This window comes from Pseudophryne corroboree, chromosome 3 (genome assembly GCF_028390025.1).
Source record: "Pseudophryne corroboree isolate aPseCor3 chromosome 3, aPseCor3.hap2, whole genome shotgun sequence".
NCBI classification, from domain to species: domain Eukaryota; kingdom Metazoa; phylum Chordata; class Amphibia; order Anura; family Myobatrachidae; genus Pseudophryne; species Pseudophryne corroboree.
Window position 1 is genome coordinate 512,156,251 of NC_086446.1, and position 19,276 is coordinate 512,175,526.

A 19,276-nucleotide genomic window follows, 5' to 3' on the forward strand; every position below is an offset into this window, starting at 1 on the left:
TCCGGGACCGATTCACACTATTGAGGAGGCGGTGTGGAGATGATCTCATCTCCAATTGCCGCCTCTGCACCCGCCCCCGATTATGTTAGAGCCACCCCTGATGGCAACCCAACCCGGCATGTTGCCGGTGGAGTTTCCAGTCTGAAAGAGGTCTCATGGCGGGTCACACTCGTGAGGCTTCTGTGTACAATTCCTGGGTACGACCCGCCTTTGCGATGTGAAAGGGGTATAAATGTGTGTGTGGGGGGGGGGGAGTGGAGGTGATAGTAAATATAGACACAGGGAATGAGAGGAGGAGAGAACTGTAGATGCAGGCATTTGGAATGTGAGACCGTAACAGTAAATGTGGGGGTCAGGAAATGGGCAGTGGAGATAACACCAATGGCAATGATGTAAATGTAAGGACAGGGAATGGTAGGAAAAGAGAACTGTAACTATGGGGACACCCGGGATAGGGAATGGTATTAGAAGATACTAGTAAGTGTGAGATATAGGAAATGGGAAGAGGCGATAGTAAATGGGGGTGGGGATGTAGTTAAAATGCCGCCGGATGGGATCCCAGTGGTTGAAATACAGATGCCGGAATCCCAAAAGCGGCATAGCCGGCATCAAAATCCCGGTGGTGCTCCAGATCCTGGTGTCAAAGTACTGATGCCTGGAATCCTGATGTTCTTTTAGCAGGACGCACTCGTTTCCTGCTGCTGGGGGGTTGGGGTTAGGTTTAAGCTTTAGAAGGGGGGTTAGGGTGTAGGGATGGGAAGGGGATGGTTGGGTACTGGGGAGGGGGGGTTAGGCTTAGGCAGCGGGAAGGGAGGGTTAGAGTCAGTAACCTCTGGGGAGGGTTAGGGTTAGACACCCACAAGGGAGGGTTAGGTTTAGAGTAGGGGGCCAGGGGAGGGTATGGGTACTCTGAGGGGCTGTCGGGATGCTGATATCGGTATTCTGACCGCCAGCATCCTGTCCATCAGTATAGCATACCGAATCTTGGGGGAGATGGGAAATGGGAGGAAATAACACTAAATATTGGGACGGAGTGAGAGATGGCGAATATAATTGTGAAGGACATACCGTGAGAGAAAGAGAGAAAGGCACAGGGAATGGTTGGAGGAAATAATGGTAAATGTGGGTGCTTGGAAATGGAATTAGAATATAACGTTAATGAGGGAAGTACAAAATATAAGGAATAGAGAACAGTACATGTAGGTATGGGGAATGAGAGGGGGAGGTTAATAAATGTGGGTGATATGCGGTTATTGCAGGTGATAACAGTAAATGTTGGGAGTAGGAATGGGAAAAAGGGATAATGGGGGTAATTCAGACTGGATGGCGGCAGCGGTCGCAGTCTGAATTTTTCTGTGGAGAGCACACGCGCAGCGGCCGCACTGCGCATGCGCACCCCGAGAGCCCAGTGAGATGCTATCAGCATCTCTGGGCTGCGATCGCCTCTGCCTGATTGGCAGGCAGAGGCGGTGCGGGAGGGGGCGTGCCAACAGCGTTAAAACGCCTTTGGCGGGGCGCGGTCCAGACAACGGAGGCGTATCCGGACAACAGAGGCATGTCCGTGCTGTTTGGTGGGCGTCACACGCATCCGCTGCATCCCGGGACATGGCCAGTAGGAGGGGGGTAGGGCCTGGCATGCGGGGTGGACTAACCCTGTGCTGGGCTTCCCCTCGCATGTCAGAGTAAATGATCGTAGACCACATCTACGATCAACCCCGAATTACCCCCAATGTTGGGACAGGCAATAAAAGGACGATATAACAGTAAATATGGGGAAATGGAATGTCCCAGAACACTTAGGAGAACAAGTATAGGTGTTGCCCATAGCAACCATCAGATTCTAGTGATCATTATGTAGAATATATTAGATAAATGATTTTTAGAATCTGATAGAGTGCTATGGGCAATACCTCCTCATGTTCTCTTTGGAAGGTTTAATAAATCTCCCAGTAACTCTCATTTCTCTAACGTCCTAGTGGATGCTGGGAACTCCGAAAGGACCATGGGGAATAGCGGGCTCCGAAGGAAGCTGGGCACTCTAGAAAGATTTAGGACTACCTGGTGTGCACTGGCTCCTCCCACTATGACCCTCCTCCAAGCCTCAGTTAGATTTTGTGCCCGGCCGAGGTTGGATGCACACTAGGGGCTCTCCTGAGCTCTTAGAAGAAAGATAGTCTTAGGTTTATTATTTTCAGTGAGACCTGCTGGCAACAGGCTCACTGCAGCGAGGGACTAAGGGGAGAAGAAGCGAACTCGCCTGCTTGCAGCCGGATTGGGCTTCTTAGGCTACTGGACACCATTAGCTCCAGAGGGATCGACCGCAGGCCCAGCCTTGATGTTCGGTCCAGGAGCCGCGCCGCCGTCCCCCTTACAGAGCCAGAAGCAAGAAGATGGTCCGGAAAATCGGCGGCATGAAGACATCAGTCTTCACCAAGGTAGCGCACAGCACTGCAGCTGTGCGCCATTGCTCCTCTCACACTTCACACTCCGGTCACTGAGGGTGCAGGGCGCTGGGGGGGGGCGCCCTGAGGCAGCAATAAAAACACCTTGGCTGGCAAAAATACCTCAATATATAGCCCCAGGGGCTATATATGAGGTAAATAACCCTGCCAGATTCCTTAAAAATCGGGAGAATAGGCCGCGGAAAAGGTGCGGAGCTATCTCCCTCAGCACACTGGGCGCCATTTTTCCCTCACAGTTCCGCTGGAAGGAAGCTCCCTGGCTCTCCCCTGCAGACTACTCTACAGAAAAGGGTAAAAAAGAGAGAGGGGGGGCATTTAATTTGGCGCAGTATATAGTTTATATTAAAAAGCAGCTATAAGGGACATAACTCAGTTAGTCCCTGCCTTATATAGCGCTCTGGTGTGTGCTGGCATACTCTCACTCTGTCCCCCCAAAGGGCCTTTGTGGGTCCTGTCCTCTATATTGAGCATTCCCTGTGTGTGTGGAGTGTGTCGGTACGGCTGTGTCGACATGTTTGATGAGGATAATGAGGTGGAGGCGGAGCAGATGCCTTTAGAAGGGATGTCACCCCCTGGGGGGCAGACACCTGAGTGGATGTGCTTATGGAAAGAAATGAGTGCACGTATAGACTCATTACATAAGAAATTTGACGACATGCCGACTGCGGGACAGCCGAGTTCTCAGCTCGTGCCTGTCCAGGTGTCTCAAAAGTCATCAGGGGCTCTGAAACGCCCGCTATCTCAGATGGCACAAGTAGATGTCGACACGGATACTGACACCAGTGTCGACGACGAGGAGTCAAATTTAATGCCCATTAAGGCCATTCACTGCATGATTGAGGCAATGAAAGAGGTGTTAAATATCTCTGATTTACATCCAGGTACCACAAAAAAGGGTATTATGTTTGGGGAGAAAAAACTACCTGTAGTTTTTCCCCCGTCAGATGAATTAAATGAAGTGTGTGAAGAAGCGTGGGCTTCCCCTGATAAGAAATTGGTAGTTCCTAAGAAGGTACTAATGGCGTTCCCTTTCCCGCCAGAGGATAGGTCACGTTGGGAAACACCCCCTAGGGTGGATAAAGCGCTCACACGTTTGTCTAAAAAGGTGGCACTACCGTCTCAGGATACGGCCGCCCTTAAGGAACCTGCTGATAGAAAGCAGGAGGCGATCCTGAAGTCTGTATATACACACTCAGGCATTATACTTAGACCAGCTATTGCGTCAGCATGGATGTGCAGTGCTGCCGCTGCGTGGTCGGATAAACTGTCAGAAAATATTGACACACTAGACAGAGACACGATTCTGCTGACAATTGACCATATCAAAGACTCAGTCTTATATATGAGAGATGCACAGAGGGAAGTCTGCCGACTGGCATCTAAAATAAGTGCATTGTCCATCTCTGCTAGGAGATACTTATGGACTCGCCAGTGGACTGGAGATGCAGATTCCAAAAGGCACATGGAAGTTTTGCCTTATAAGGGGGAGGAATTATTTGGGGATGGTCTCTCCGACCTAGTTTCCACAGCAACGTCTGGGAAGTCAGCATTTTTACCCCATGTCCCCTCACAGCCTAAGAAGGCGCCATTTTATCAGGTTCAGTCTTTTCGGACCCAGAAAAACAAGCGGGGAAAAGGAGGGTCTTTTCTCTCTAGAGGCAGAGGTAGGGGAAAAAGGCTGCAACAAACAGCAGGTTCCCAGGAGCAAAAGTCCTCCCCCGCTTCCTCTTCCAAGTCCGCCGCATGACGGTGGGGCTCCACAGGCGGAGCCAGGTACGGTGGGGGCCCGCCTCATGAATTTCAGCGATCAGTGGGCTCGCTCACAGATGGATCCCTGGATCCTTCAAATAGTATCTCAGGGGTACAAGCTAGAATTCGAGGCGGCTCCACCCCACCGGTTCCTAAAATCTGCCTTGCAGATTGCTCCCTCAGACAGGGAGGCGGTGCTAGCAGCGATTTACAAGCTGTATTCCCAGCAGGTGATAATCAAGGTACCCCTACTTCAACAAGGCCGGGGTTACTATTCCACACTATTTGTGGTGCCGAAACCGGACGGTTCGGTGAGACCCATTTTAAATTTGAAATCCTTGAACATATACATAAAAAAATTCAAGTTCAAGATGGAACGAAGCAATTCCATTCGGCAGGTTCCATGCCAGGATTTTTCAGTGGGACCTGTTGGACAAGTGGTCCGGATCGCATCTTCAGATGCATCACTTGATAACCCTGTCCCCAAGAACCAGGGTGTCTCTTCTGTGGTGGCTGCAGAGTGCTCATCTTTTGGAGGGCCGCAGATTCGGCATACAGGACTGAGTCCTGGTGACCACGGATGCCAGCCTACGAGGCTGGGGGGCAGTCACAAAGGGAAGAAACTTCCAAGGACTATGGTCAAGTCAGGAGACTTCCCTTCACATAAATATTCTGGAACTAAGGGCCATTTACAATGCCCTAAGTCAAGCAAAATCCCTGCTCCTACACCAGCCGGTGCTGATCCAGTCAGACAACATCACGGCAGTCGCCCATGTGAATCGACAGGGCGGCACAAGAAGCAGGATGGCAATGGCAGAAGCCACAAGGATTCTCCGATGGGCGGAAAATCATGTACTAGCACTGTCAGCAGTGTTCATCCCGGGAGTGGACAACTGGGAAGCAGACTTTCTCAGCAGGCACGACCTCCACCCGGGAGAGTGGGGACTTCATCCAGAAGTCTTCCAAATGATTGTAAATCAGTGGGGTCGTCCACAGGTGGACATGATGGCGTCCCGCCTAAACAAAAAACTAGAGAGGTATTGCGCCAGGTCAAGAGACCCTCAGGCGATAGCTGTGGACGCTCTAGTGACACCGTGGGTGTACCAGTCAGTTTATGTGTTCCATCCTCTACCTCTCATACCAAAGGTATTGAGAATAATAAGAAAGCGAGGTGTAAACACAATTCTCGTGGTTCCGGATTGGCCAAGAAGAGCGTGGTACCCGGAACTTCAAGAGATGATCTCAGAGGACCCGTGGTCTCTGCCGCTCAGACAAGACCTGCTACAGCAGGGGCCCTGTCTGTTCCAAGACTTACCGCGGCTGCGTTTGACGGCATGGCGGTTGAACGCCGGATCCTGAAGGAAAAGGGCATTCCGGAGGAAGTCATTCCTACGCTTATTAAAGCTAGAAAAGAGGTTACAGCAAATCATTATCACCGCATATGGCGGAAGTATGTTGCATGGTGTGAGGCCGAAAAGGCCCCAACAGAGGAATTTCAACTAGGTCGATTTCTGCATTTCCTGCAAGCAGGAGTTAATATGGGCCTAAAACTAGGCTCCATTAAAGTACAGATCTCGGCTCTGTCGATTTTCTTTCAAAAAGAACTAGCTTCAGTACCTGAAGTTCAGACATTTGTGAAAGGAGTGCTGCATATTCAGCCCCCATTTGTGCCTCCTGTGGCACCTTGGGATCTCAACGTGATGTTGAGTTTCTTAAAATCACATTGGTTTGAGCCACTAAAAACCGTGGATCTGAAATATCTCACGTGGAAAGTGGTCATGTTATTAGCTTTGGCTTCAGCCAGGCGTGTGTCAGAATTGGCGGCTTTATCATGTAAAAGCCCTTATCTGATTTTCCATATGGATAGGGCAGAATTGAGGACTCGTCCCCAATTTCTCCCAAAGGTGGTGTCAGCGTTTCACCTGAACCAGCCTATTGTGGTGCCTGCGGCTACTAGGGACTTGGAGGACTCCAAGTTGCTAGACGTTGTCAGGGCCCTGAAAATATGTTTCCAGGACGGCTGGAGTCAGAAAATCTGACTCGCTGTTTATCCTGTATGCACCCAACAAGCTGGGTGCTCCTGCTTCTAAGCAGACTATTGCTCGTTGGATTTGTAGTACAATTCAGCTTGCACATTCTGTGGCAGGCCTGCCACAGCCAAAATCTGTAAAAGCCCATTCCACAAGGAAAGTGGGCTCATCTTGGGCGGCTGCCCGAGGGGTCTCGGCTTTACAACTTTGCCGAGCAGCTACTTGGTCAGGGGCAAACACGTTTGCAAAATTCTACAAATTTGATACCCTGGCTGAGGAGGACCTGGAGTTCTCTCATTCGGTGCTGCAGAGTCATCCGCACTCTCCCGCCCGTTTGGGAGCTTTGGTATAATCCCCATGGTCCTTTCGGAGTTCCCAGCATCCACTAGGACGTTAGAGAAAATAAGAGTTTACTCACCGGTAATTCTATTTCTCGTAGTCCGTAGTGGATGCTGGGCGCCCATCCCAAGTGCGGTTTATCTGCAATACTTGTACATAGTTATTGTTAACTAAATCGGGTTATTGTTGAGCCATCTGTTGAGAGGCTCAGTTGTTTCATACTGTTAACTGGGATTCATATCACGAGTTGTACGGTGTGATTGGTGTGGCTAGTATGAGTCTTACCCGGGATTCAAAATCCTTCCTTATTGTGTACGCTCGTCCGGGCACAGTGTCCTAACTGAGGCTTGGAGGAGGGTCATAGTGGGAGGAGCCAGTGCACACCAGGTAGTCCTAAATCTTTCTAGAGTGCCCAGCCTCCTTCGGAGCCCGCTATTCCCCATGGTCCTTTCGGAGTTCCCAGCATCCACTACGGACTACGAGAAATAGAATTACCGGTGAGTAAATTCTTATTTTTTCTAGAAAGTGAAGTGAAACATTGGTTGTTATGGGTTACAGCACCATCAGATGCTTGATCACACAGATTAGGTTTATACAAGCCTTTAAAAATAAATGTGGTCTTTGGCACAGAAAACTGGATGTAGATGTATAGGTTGGAAAATTAAACCTTTTAAAACCAGACCATGTAGTACTGTATGTTCTTCTGAGTAGGGTGTGGGGTGATGCAATTGTCCTGTCCATCATTGTGTTCTTTGTCTTTTCTACTGTGCAGTTTTAAGAAAAGAGGAACTCGGGAAATATCATGGAGAAGTCTCTTGGTATGGGGTGTTCTCTCCGTCATTATGGCAATCGCTGTCATATTCCTTCTATGGCTCTATCCCAGTGGCGACGTGATGGAGGTCCTAGCTGCGCAGCGGGAAACCCTGCAACACAGGTTTTACCCAGTGCCTTGCTCACAGGATTACAATAACCACAAGATGTTTACAGGTAATGGTGAAATGAGGTTCTCGCCTGTCTAGGATACATCGTAGGACAGAGTTTCCTGCCATTACAATCCAGGTTTTAAAGATATCCATTCTTGAGCCCAGGTGGTTAAATCAAATTGACTTGTGCCAAATCATGGATATCCTTAAAGCCTGGACTGCAATGGCGGAGTTTAGGAACCTCTGTCGTAGACTATTGATAATTTAATATAATAGTTCCACAATCACAACTGTTGTCAGTAATACATTTTTGTAATAGCAGTGCTTTTTTTAAAAGTGACTAAAGAAATGGTGTTTGCACAACACAAGATTTAGTTTTATGTGTAAGGATTATTTCAATTAAATAAAGGAGTGGAGAGGTAACATTTTACCGGGCGCTCCGTGTTTTGCGGATATATGTACAGCCTTTTTCTTCTTGCCAGCTCATGGCCCAGAGGTCAGATTTTGTCCCTATACTTCAGATTTTGTCCCTATACTTGTAGTGGGGCACCTTTTCCTTCCAGTATAACTTCTGTAGAACATTGCTCTTTAAGGTGCAGTTGACCAATGTAATGAATTGATACAAAAGTGAAATTATCTGTTGTAGACAGTTGCAGCTGGAACAAGCAGATGATTGACACATTGGACGGGATTCAAATGTTTTATTTCACTCGATCTCCAGTCTACAGTGACGGGAGATCGCGGGGCGATATTCTAATGACCCCCGTTATCGCGCTGATCGCGCCCATAAGAGACGGGCTTAGCCGCGTAAAGCAGCTAAACCCGACTAAAGACATGGGCGCGATCGTGAAAGGTCCTGTTTGGGCGTCCTAACGGGTCACTTTTCGTGCATTTCAGCTCAACACCCCTGGGGGTGGTAAGCTGAAATGCGGATCTCGCACCCATCGGCAGTAACATTTGAATACTGCCGGCGGTCGCAATGGGGGCGGGAGGTGGGGGACAGAAGATGTGAATCCCGGCCACTGTATTGTAGTCATTTCTTGAAGCATCACTGCAGTGTAGTGGCCCTTCAGACTCAGATGATAACAGTAGTAGATATGATTTGCCTGCGGTACATCAGAGCCTCTATTCAGTGAAGCTGGACAGATCTAGTCTCGCAGGTCAGTAAAGTGTCTCCGATGAGCTCTGAGAGTAGACCTGCGCGCTCTTCTCAGTCCTGACTCTATTGGCTAAATGGGACACAGTCGTCATGTCGGCATGGACATTATTCCAACATACACAAGTTTAACATGGTACTTTTCTTTTTCATCCACTAGGGGTCACTGGAGTACTCTTGGAATATGGACGGTGCGATAACAGGGATAGGCACATTTAAATATTTAAATGTGTAACCCACCTTCCCCTCCATACTCCCCAGATGCCTCAGTGTTTTTTGTGCCTTCACCAGGAAAGGTCGCATCCTGGAGTCATTCCAGGGTTTACTTTTTATTTTTATAAAGATTTTTTTCTTTTTTCAATCACACTCCCTTCCCATCTTATTAAGAAGCGTGGGTCCGGGAATGTGTGCTGCTGTTGTGCAGCAAAGGCTTGTCGGTGCTTGGACAGAGGAGCCTCGCCATAGACCTTCATCAGCGTTAGCTGACTCAGTCATGGCTGCAGGAGCTGGACAGAGCTTAGAGAAAAGCCCTGTCGGAGCCTCCACATTACACAAAGTTAACGAGCGGGCGGTCAGCCGTTCCGTTGGGCCGGTGTGGTTGCTGTGGCTAGTGGCGCGGTCAGCTCCTTCTACCGCCCACCACGCATGGGGAAACATTTATCTTTACATGTGATTGTATCTGCACCCCGCTCCCAGCCGCGGTCAGATCACTCTGCCACCGCTGGCCACCATCACGCTGCACTGCTCCCCCGCTTCCTGTCCCAGCAGTGGTCAGACCCCAGCAGGGCGGCTCCCGGCGGCACTGTCACGCTCCATACTACAGGACCGCCTCGCCCGCTCCCCGCAGTGCGGCTCCCAGCGGCGGTCAGATCACACTGTTGCCGTTGGGCGCCATCACGCTGCACTGCTCCCCTGCTCAGCGGCTTTCGGCAGCAGTAAGAGCAAGAAGTTGGGCGCCCGTCACTGGACACGGGTGCAAGGTGTACAGCGGGAGGGGGTATAATGACTGGAGTAGCTAGTTCATACAGCAGCTTGTCTCCAATAACCGTTATAATGGGTTACGTGACAGTGTGTTTTGCAAATACGTGTCCAATATGGACCCCTGGCTGTTCCCCCTTGGCCGATAATGGCATATGTAAGGGCTACTTTGCTGTCAGAGCTGTCCGCTCCATGGTTAGAACATAAGGCAGCTAGGTCTGATTTCAGGATAATTCCATCTGAGCAGCCATATCTGCCAATTCAATGCCAGACCTAATATTTCACAAAGTGAAGTTTAATTTGCTAAGGGCAAAAGGGTGACTGTGTGTTTTTCTTCTTCACGAAACAGATAAACGATTTACTGTGCCTAGGCCATTTTTGTCTACCTACCCTTTCCCACAGGTTCTGACATAAATGGAAAATACCACAGGGGTTCTTCAGTGTCAACCCTTTCAAAGAAGTTACCTATTCCAGTCCCAGCTGCAACAACGCTTAGAGCCGTCAGAGCGTAAGCTGGAGGACTTGCTAAAATCCATTTATATAGATGCACAATGTTGCTTAGACCTGCTTTAGTTGGGGGTTGGGTTAACACGGCTGTAGTTGCATAGTCCATACAGTTCAGGTTAGACCCACAACAGGGTCTTTTCTCAGACCAGCTTATACTGCTAACCACTTACATTTGTGAATCGCCACAGTATTTGCGTATGGCATCTCTGAATGTCGCAAGAGTTAGTTCTCGATTGTTCTGCCTCTATAGTTGCGGGCCGCCATGCGCTTTGGTTGCGGTCTTGGCATGCCGAGGCTGAGTCAAGCAACGAATACAGATGTTGTATGCAGCTGGGGGTGTGGTCTGCACTCCCTGAAATAAATGATGTGTGTATGGGAAAAATATCCGTGTGGCCTAGGTCACGATGTAAAAATATTTTCAGATATTTCTTGTTTTGGCAGTGTCTAGAACAAAAGAAACCTCCGGCGCTACTGGATGGTATTAATATAAATTAAGGTTAAAATTGAAGAGTGGAAAAAATGGGAATATGATTGTGTGTGTGTGTGTGTGTGTGTGTGTGTGTGTGTGTGTATATGTATATATATATATATATATATATATATATATATATATATATATATATATATATATATATAAATAGTATTTGTATTCGGCACTCATGAAATAAACATCACTGTCAGCTTGCCCGGTGCCCTCTAAATCAACTTTGCAGGTTGAAGATACAAGCACAATGAAGCGGCACTCCAGGGGGTATATTTACAAAGATTCGTGTTTTGGCCGTTTTGACGGGTGTTTGAACTCGAATGGTATCGGGTGCATTTTACTGCAACTTTTTGAATCCTGATACGGTCATTCACTAAGCTGCCGACTTTTCACAATTCGTATTTTCCGATGTCGATGTGATTCGTAATATCAGGCAGTGTTTTACGGGAGTGATGAGTAAAACACTGCCTGACAAAACGCAAGGAATCCCGGCCGGATCTGTGAGATCTGTGCAGGGCTTTATTGTGTACCTTAAAAAGGTTTTTAAAGTGTTTAAGAATCTGGAAAAAATTGCGTGGGGTCCCCCCTCCTAAGCATAACCAGCCTCGGGCTCTTTGAGCCGGTCCTGGTTGAAAAAATATGGGGGAAAAATTGACAGGGGTTCCCCCATATTTGATTAACCAGCACCGGGCTCTGCACCTGGTCCTGGTGCAAAAAATACGGGGGACAAAAAGCGTAGGGGTCCCCCGTATTTTTTGAACCAGCACCGGGCTCCACTAGTCAGATAGATAATGCCACAGCCGGCGGACACTTTTATAAAGGTCCCTGCGGCCCTGGCATTAAATCACTAACTAGTCACCCCTGGCCGGGGTACCCTGGAGGAATGGGGACCCCTTAAATCAAGGGGTCCCCCCCCTCCAGCCACCCAAGGGCCAGGGGTGAAGCCCGAGGCTGTCCCCCCCCCATCCATGGGCTGCGGATGGGGGGTGATAGCCAAGTGTAAAATAAAAGAATATTGTTTTTTGCACAAGAACTACAAGTCCCTGCAAGCCTCCCCCGCAAGCTGGTACTTGGAGAACAACAAGTACCAGCATTCGGGGGTTAAACGGGCCCGCTGGTACCTATAGTTCTTCTGCAAAAAAAATACCCAAATAAAAACAGGACACACACACCTTGAAAGTACAACTTTATTACATACATTCCGACACACACATACTTACCTATGTTCACATCGGTCAGCGGCGAGGTTACTTTCGGTCAACCGCTGACCGCAAAGTTCCCACCATTGGCTACAATGGAGCGCATAGGCGCTACATTGTATCTCTGCCGTGTGCTGCCTCACAGACACTACAGGAGCACACAGCCAATCAGGAGAGTGCCACGACGTGGCGCTCCCTGATTGGCTGAAGGGACCCTCTTTGACAGGAGTCAGGGGGGGTCCTGGCAGTCGAGGAAAGGGGTCCCATGTGTAAACATGGGACCCCTTTCAGTGCGTGGTCGGGTTTCCGTTTTTTTGTTTTGCCAAGTACGTGGATTATTACAAAAGGACACGACACACAGGATTTAGGTGAGTATAATTTTATTTTCAGGTACCCTGGAATCGCCGTCGAGACGTGGGCCGAATCGGTATGTGAACATACGTAAGTATGTGTGTGTCGGAATGTATGTAATAAAGTTGTACTTTCAAGGTGTGTGTGTCCTGTTTTTATTTGGGTATTTTTTTTTGCAGAAGAACTATAGGTACCAGCGGGCCCGTTTAACCCCCGCATGCTGGTACTTGTGGTTCTCCAAGTACCAGCTTGCGGGGGAGGCTTGCAGGGACTTGTAGTTCTTGTGCAAAAAACAATATTCTTTTATTTTACACTTGGCTATCAGCCCCCCATCCGCAGCCCATGGATGGGGGGGGACAGCTTTGGGCTTCACCCCTGGCCCTTGGGTGGCTGGAGGGTGGGACCCCTTGATTTAAGGGGTCCCCACTCCTCCAGGGTACCCCGGCCAGGGGTGACTAGTTAGTGATTTAATGCCAGGGCCGCAGGGACCTATATAAAAGTGTCCCCCGGCTGTGGCATTATCTCTCTGACTAGTGGAGCCCGGTGCTGGTTCAAAAAATACGGGGGACCCCTACGCTTTTTGTCCCCCGTATTTTTTGCACCAGGACCAGGCGCAGAGCCCGGTGCTGGTTGATCAAATATGGGGGAACCCCTGTCAATTTTTCCCCATATTTTTTCAACCAGGACCGGCTCAAAGAGCCCGAGGCTGGTTGTGCTTAGGAGGGGGGACCCCACGCAATTTTTTTTCCTGTTTTTACACTAAACAGACCCTTTCCCATAGATAACCATGCACAGATCTCACTGATCCGTGCATGGTTATCCAAACTCGACTGGAAAAAGCAGGTCTATTTTTTTGCTGCTTTTTTTTAACGAATCGAAAAAAAATAGACCCGCACTTGAGCACTCAGAGACTAACACCCAAATACGAATGAATAGTGAATGCCCGTATTGTATGAAATAACAGCCGCGTTTGACCGATGGTCTATTCATTCGTATTTCAGAACTTTGCCAATCAAACCATTACGAATAGACCAGACACTGCCGAGTTTTCTGCTTAGTGAATTCCCGGATTGGGACTTAGAAAAAAAAACACAAATCGGCCAAACTCGGATTTTTAGTAAATACTGGCCCAGGACTTAATTCAAATAAACGTGTGCTCTTATATATATAATAATGTGCATATATATATATATATATATATATATATATATATATATATATATATATATATATATAATTTATTTTGTTACAAACAGATTAATAAATAAATGAATAACTGCATAAATACTGGATAATGGACAGTTTCCTTGGATATATGTTAATTGGGTGAACAGAAATCGGGGTTAGTGTGTAGTGAAGAAGGATGGTGTGAGAAATCCTGATTAGTAATTTTTAGTGTGCTGGCAACACACCCAATGACTGGTTAAATGGTTACAATTAAGATACAATAATATCAAATGAATTCAAACAATCCACAGTTAATAGCAAATGGTTTCAAACAATCCACAATAAATATTTAAAGTTTGCATTGAACGGAGATCGATCCTCTACTATCCCTATAATGAGTCTGTTGCGTAAATGCTTTGGTTGTTTTTAAAAACTGTCCACAGTCAATATTTCATTCTGAGTCCAGTTAATATCAATGGCCTTGTGAGGCTCCAAGTTCGGCGGCCTGTAGTGAATATAAGGACTTACATATCTTCACCCCGTATGGGGTTGTGTGGTTTTTTCCTCGAGCGTTAGTGGGCTGTCAGCGTCTCTGTCCCCGGAGCCGCGATGTGATTACAGGCGCCTGTATTGCCGATCTCAGTGGGGTTTTGGCCGGCGTCTTCCACGGGATCAGGATCTCCGGATCTGAGACGAGTAGGGGGCGTGGTCCAACACGTTTCACTCGGCTCAATAGTGCCGTGCTTCGTCAGGGACTGCTGCTTCCTCGGTTGCTAAAGCAGATCAAAAGAGAGTCCACGACCGTCATACTAATGGCGGCTCATTGGCCTCGGAGAGCGTGGTGCTCGGATCTCGCGAGGTCTACTTGCAGACGAGCCATGGCCGCTTCCGCTACGTCCAGACCTATTACAACAGGGTCCGTTCCTTTACCCCGATTTAGCGCTGCTGCGTTTGTCGGGGTGGCTGTTGAAACTGCTCTCTTAAGACGAGAGGGCATTCCACAGTTGGTTATACCAACCATGTTACTTGCTAGGAAGTCAGTTACAGCAGCTCATTATAGCACGATTTGGCGAACTTAGATTGGTTGGTGTGAAGCTCGGAAGTTTCCGACATCATCTTTCAAGTTATCCAGTCTTTTGCCATTTTTACAGGCGGGATTAGATGGAGGTCTACCTTTAGCTACATTAAAAGTGCAGGTTTTTGTCTTGTCCAAAGGCATTTGGGCTCTTTTGCCAACAGTTCACACTTTCCTGCAAGGTGTCCTTAGAGTTCAACCTCCACTTATACCACCTACAGCGCCATGGGACTTTAATCTTGTTTTAGATTTTTTTTTTTTTTTGCAGACTTCAATTTTTGAACCCTTAAATCAAGTGGATGTTAAGTTGCTAACTTGGAAAACAGTTTTTTTTCTAGCCTTAGCTTCGGCAAGGCGTGTTTCAGAATTGAGTGCCTTGTCATGCAAGCGGCCGTATCTGGTGTTTCATGATAACTGAGCGGAACTTCGGACAAATTCCGCTTTCCTACCAAAGGTAGCATCTTCTTTTCACATCAATCAGCCAATCGTAGTTCCTGTTTTTTCAGAAGGTTCAGGAAATCCAGCTACATTGGATGTGGTACACGCACTCGCGTTTATGTAGCCCGACCATTAACAGTACGTCAAACAGATACATTGTTTGTTGCAGTCAAAATAGGGTGACCAGCTTCCAAGCAGACCTTGGCCAGACAATTCGTCAAGCTAACTTTCATGCTAGTCTACAACCACCTGCATCTGTCTCAGCACATTCCACACGTTCTGTGGGAACGTCACGGGCAGCAGGTCGTGGAGCTTCTACGACGCATCTTTGCTGTGCGGCTACATGGACATCAGTGCACACGTTTGTGCGCTTTTACAAGTTTGATACGTTTATGGCATCAGCATCTAGCTTTGGCCGTCTAGTGTTACAGGTGACAAACAGCTCTCCCACCCAAGGGGGAAACTTTGGTACGTCCCAAGAGTACTCCAGTGACCCCTAGTGGATGAAAAAGAAAATAGGATTTTGATACTTACCAGATAAATCCTTTTCTTTGAATCCACAGGGGGCACTGGACGCCCGCCAAGAGCAGTTTAGCCTGGCTTGTGGTAAGTTCATTAGATCTTATGGTAACCCATTCTCACCGACTTGTTCAAATGTTAAGGTGATTGTTATCGTCGCGTCAACTTCCAGTTGTCCGTTATGTGTCAACTTTATAGTTGTCCGTTATGTTATAATGTTATATGTAATTCTCCATTGTTCATTCTCTCTTTCACTCCTGTTCGGCTCAGCAAAAAAACACTGAGGCATCTGAGGAGTATGGAGGGGAAGGAGGGTTACACATTTAAATATTTAAATGTGCCTATTCCTGCTATCGCACCGTCCATATCTCAAGAGTACTCCAGTACCCCCTGTGGATTCAAAGAAAAGGATTTATCTGGTAAATACCAAAATCCTACTATTTTTACATTGAGCAGGTTGAAAGTACATTTTAGTGCTATATTTCAGGTTTACATGGGGAAAAAACACTGTCAGTGTACAGTTAGGGGGATATCCAATTAGCCCCGGTAATTTACCGGGGCTAATTGTCCCGCCGGGGGCTATCCTATTACCCCGGTAAGCAAGCACAAGCGGTGGCTCCTGACAGCTCCCGGTGCAGCTTGCCGCCGCCGACTGCCCGTGAGACACACAGGAACGTCGCCGAACGCAGATCCCCAGCAGCAGTCACCCGGCGGCTTCCCCCAGCCAGCGGCCACACAGCACCCATGTCATCTGGACAACGCAGCCGTACACAGATTCCCCAGCAGCAGCAGTCACCCGGCGTATTCCCCCAGTCTGTGGCCACACAGCATCCCCATCGTCAGTAGGAGGATGGGGACGCTGCAGGTTTTACCAGTCATCGGGGATTTGGTTTCGCCTGCCTCAGGCAGGCGAAACCAAATCCCCAGGAACAGCCCTGTTTTCGTGCGAAAACGGGTCAGTTTCTACCGAAAACACACAGGTTTCACTGAACCTGTGTGTTTTCGGGAGAAAGGGTATATTTTTTTTACAGGGGATCAATCTGGATAGCCTGTAAAATAAAATTGGTGAAAAAACTCAATGTTTTTACCGGGGCTAATAGGATATCCCCCTTAGTGTTTAAATAGTGAAAAAACACAATGTTGACATAATATCCATGTCGACATACATACCACAACCAGCCAGATAGAGCCACCAGTGTAATACACTGAATCCCACTGTGTAACTCCACCTTGTTTCAAAAAAATTACTATAATGCAAGAAAACAACTTTGATTGACAAAAACCCTGCCACCTGTTGCAGACAAGTGCGGAATGATATGAAGAGGGACAGAATCTCTTCATACAGTCCGCACTCATTTGCAGTGGGTGGAAGGTTTTTTTCAGCCTCCCTATGTCTGTTTTATCAGCACATGTAATCATTGGAATCAACAGATTACAATTTTGAGGTATGCTCTGATAACTATTGGACAAAACACCATAAATTATGTTACACACCCTTCCCCGATGATTATAAACCTTAACGTGTTTACATATATAATTTGCTATTAGTCTCCTCAACGTCGATTATAAGATTTCGGCAAAGATTATGGCGACGAGGCTCCAAGTGATTCTCCCAGACATTCTCGCTGATACTCAAATGGGGTTTGTACAGGGCCGACATGCAGTCAAGGCTATCCGCACAGCAATAGCAGCGGTAGTATCATCCCATCATTTCCACGATGATTCGAAAAGGCTTTTAAGTCTTGATGCTCACAAAGCATTTGACATGATGTTATGGCCACATTTATATACAGTTTTGGAAAACAGGGGTTTTGACACAACTTTCATTGACTATATCCGGTATATATACAACAAACCCTCTGCCTCTCTCCTTATAAATGGAATTCGAGGACCGCGCTTTTTTCTAGAAAGGGGCACTCGTCAGGGCTGCCCCTTGTCCCCTCTTTTGTTTAATCTGGCACTTGATCCTTTATAGCGTACACTCCAAGATTGGACAGCGTTTCAGGGAATCAGAATTGGTGCACAGGAAATTAAATGATCTGCTTTTGCCGATGATATACTCCTTTATATCAATAATCCAGAACGGGTCCTTCACCAAATACTCGAAAAAATACATATGTTCGGCTCTATTTCAGGGTTTAGCATAAATGTTGACAAATCTAGGGCATTATTACTATGCAGCACTACCACTGGCACTAGGTGGACTACTGAATATCCTTTACATTGGGCCGATGCGTACATTCCATATCTGGGAATACTGATACCAAAAAACATAGATGCTTTATACAGACTAAATGTTAGTAAAGCTATATCTACCTTATCTTCCGACATAAAGGGGTGGGACCGTCTCTCATTATCTTATTTGGGAAGGGCCAACTTACTTAAAATGGTAGCCATTCCCCGTCTACTTTGTCCACTGCAAACACTTCCGGTCCTGCTTACAAAATCAGATATTCAATCCATCAACAAGCTTATCGGGGGATTTGTTTGGAGGGGTGGCAGAGCTAGAATAGCGATGCGGAAGTTGGCACAACCCAAATCAAATGGAGGGATCAATTTCCCTGATATTGAGGTGTGCAATCACGCTGCTCTCCTACGTCACTTGAGGGATTGGATACAAAAAAGTTCAGTCTACACAAACACATCACTGGAACAGAATTTCCTACAGGGCATTGACCTGACATGTTTCCTCCATCAGCGTGACCAGGAGGTTCCGGATTCTGTTAAATCTAACCCACTCCTGTGGACCACCAGAAAACTATGGCACATTCTGCGCCATCATGCTAATTTGAATCATTATCACTCCCTGCATCTGCCCTTACTCCAAAACCCTGAATTTCTGGACGGCATGGCTGCTCACCCCTTTACTGTATGGGGGTCGGCTGGGTTGCACTCTATTCGATCCTTGGTCTCCACGGAGGGTCAGAGGATGCTGACCTTTTCTGAGGTATCCTCAACGTTTACCATGGTTAGCCCACACCCCTTGGCATTTGTACAATTGCGATTTTACATAAATCATGTGCTCAGGCACTTTACAACTGCGGATTGGAATAACTCTCTAGACAGTCTTTTATCCTACCCAGTCCCACAACGTAAAGCTATTTCCTCCCACTATACTTTCCTGAGAAAAATCTTGGACCATGCGACTGTTACGGGAGGCATGTCTATGTGGTTGAATCATTTTCCTAGGTTGACGATACCTTTAATGGAAAGGGCCCTACTGTTCTCCCGCAAAGTTCTTCCCGCTAGCATGTATACAGAGTTATTTTAAAATATATATCACAATACGTATTTATCCCCCCTGCGACGTTTTCATATGGGAACCTCGGATTCCCATTCTTGCCCGAAATGCCATCAATCTGAAGCTGATACTTACCACTGTTTATGGGCTTGCCCAATCATACAATACTTTTGGCATCTCGTTAGGCGATATGCTGAAGCCAAATTAATCACCTATGTTCCCTTTACACCAGAATGGGCAATTCTAGGCATTATTGACCCAAATCTTAGGATGCCAATGGAGTGTAAAAAACTACTTATAGCTCTTAGCGCAGCGGGGAAGAAAACAATTCTTCAGGGATGAATAGACACTACACCTCCGCAGATACCATTATTTTTGTCTAAAATATATCATCTGTTCAGAATGGATTGGGTGGAGGCAATAGTGGATAGGGGTAAGCAGGTGGATCGTTTCTTTACATTATGGGAATCATATATATCTACTCTCCCGCTTACCACACGGCAACAAATACATCATAGCTTAAAAAACACCACATGGCATTTAACGAGATTGGCAGCACAAGATCCACCTGTTTCCCTATGCTGATGCTGGAGGTCCGTCCACGAGACTAATTTATTGCTCCTGTCGGTATAACGTAATTATTGGTGAAATGAATGGA

At 47.3% G+C, this 19,276-nt stretch overlaps 1 protein-coding gene across 1 annotated transcript in view; it reads left to right on the plus strand.

Annotated features, from left to right (window-relative positions):
- Positions 1-19,276, plus strand: part of OGFOD3 (2-oxoglutarate and iron dependent oxygenase domain containing 3) — a 484,427-nt gene that overhangs the window by 3,226 nt on the left and 461,925 nt on the right. The window contains exon 2 of the mRNA XM_063961071.1: positions 7,353-7,567. Within this exon, the coding sequence (XP_063817141.1) occupies positions 7,353-7,567 (215 nt within the window). The remainder of the gene's footprint in view (positions 1-7,352; positions 7,568-19,276) is intronic.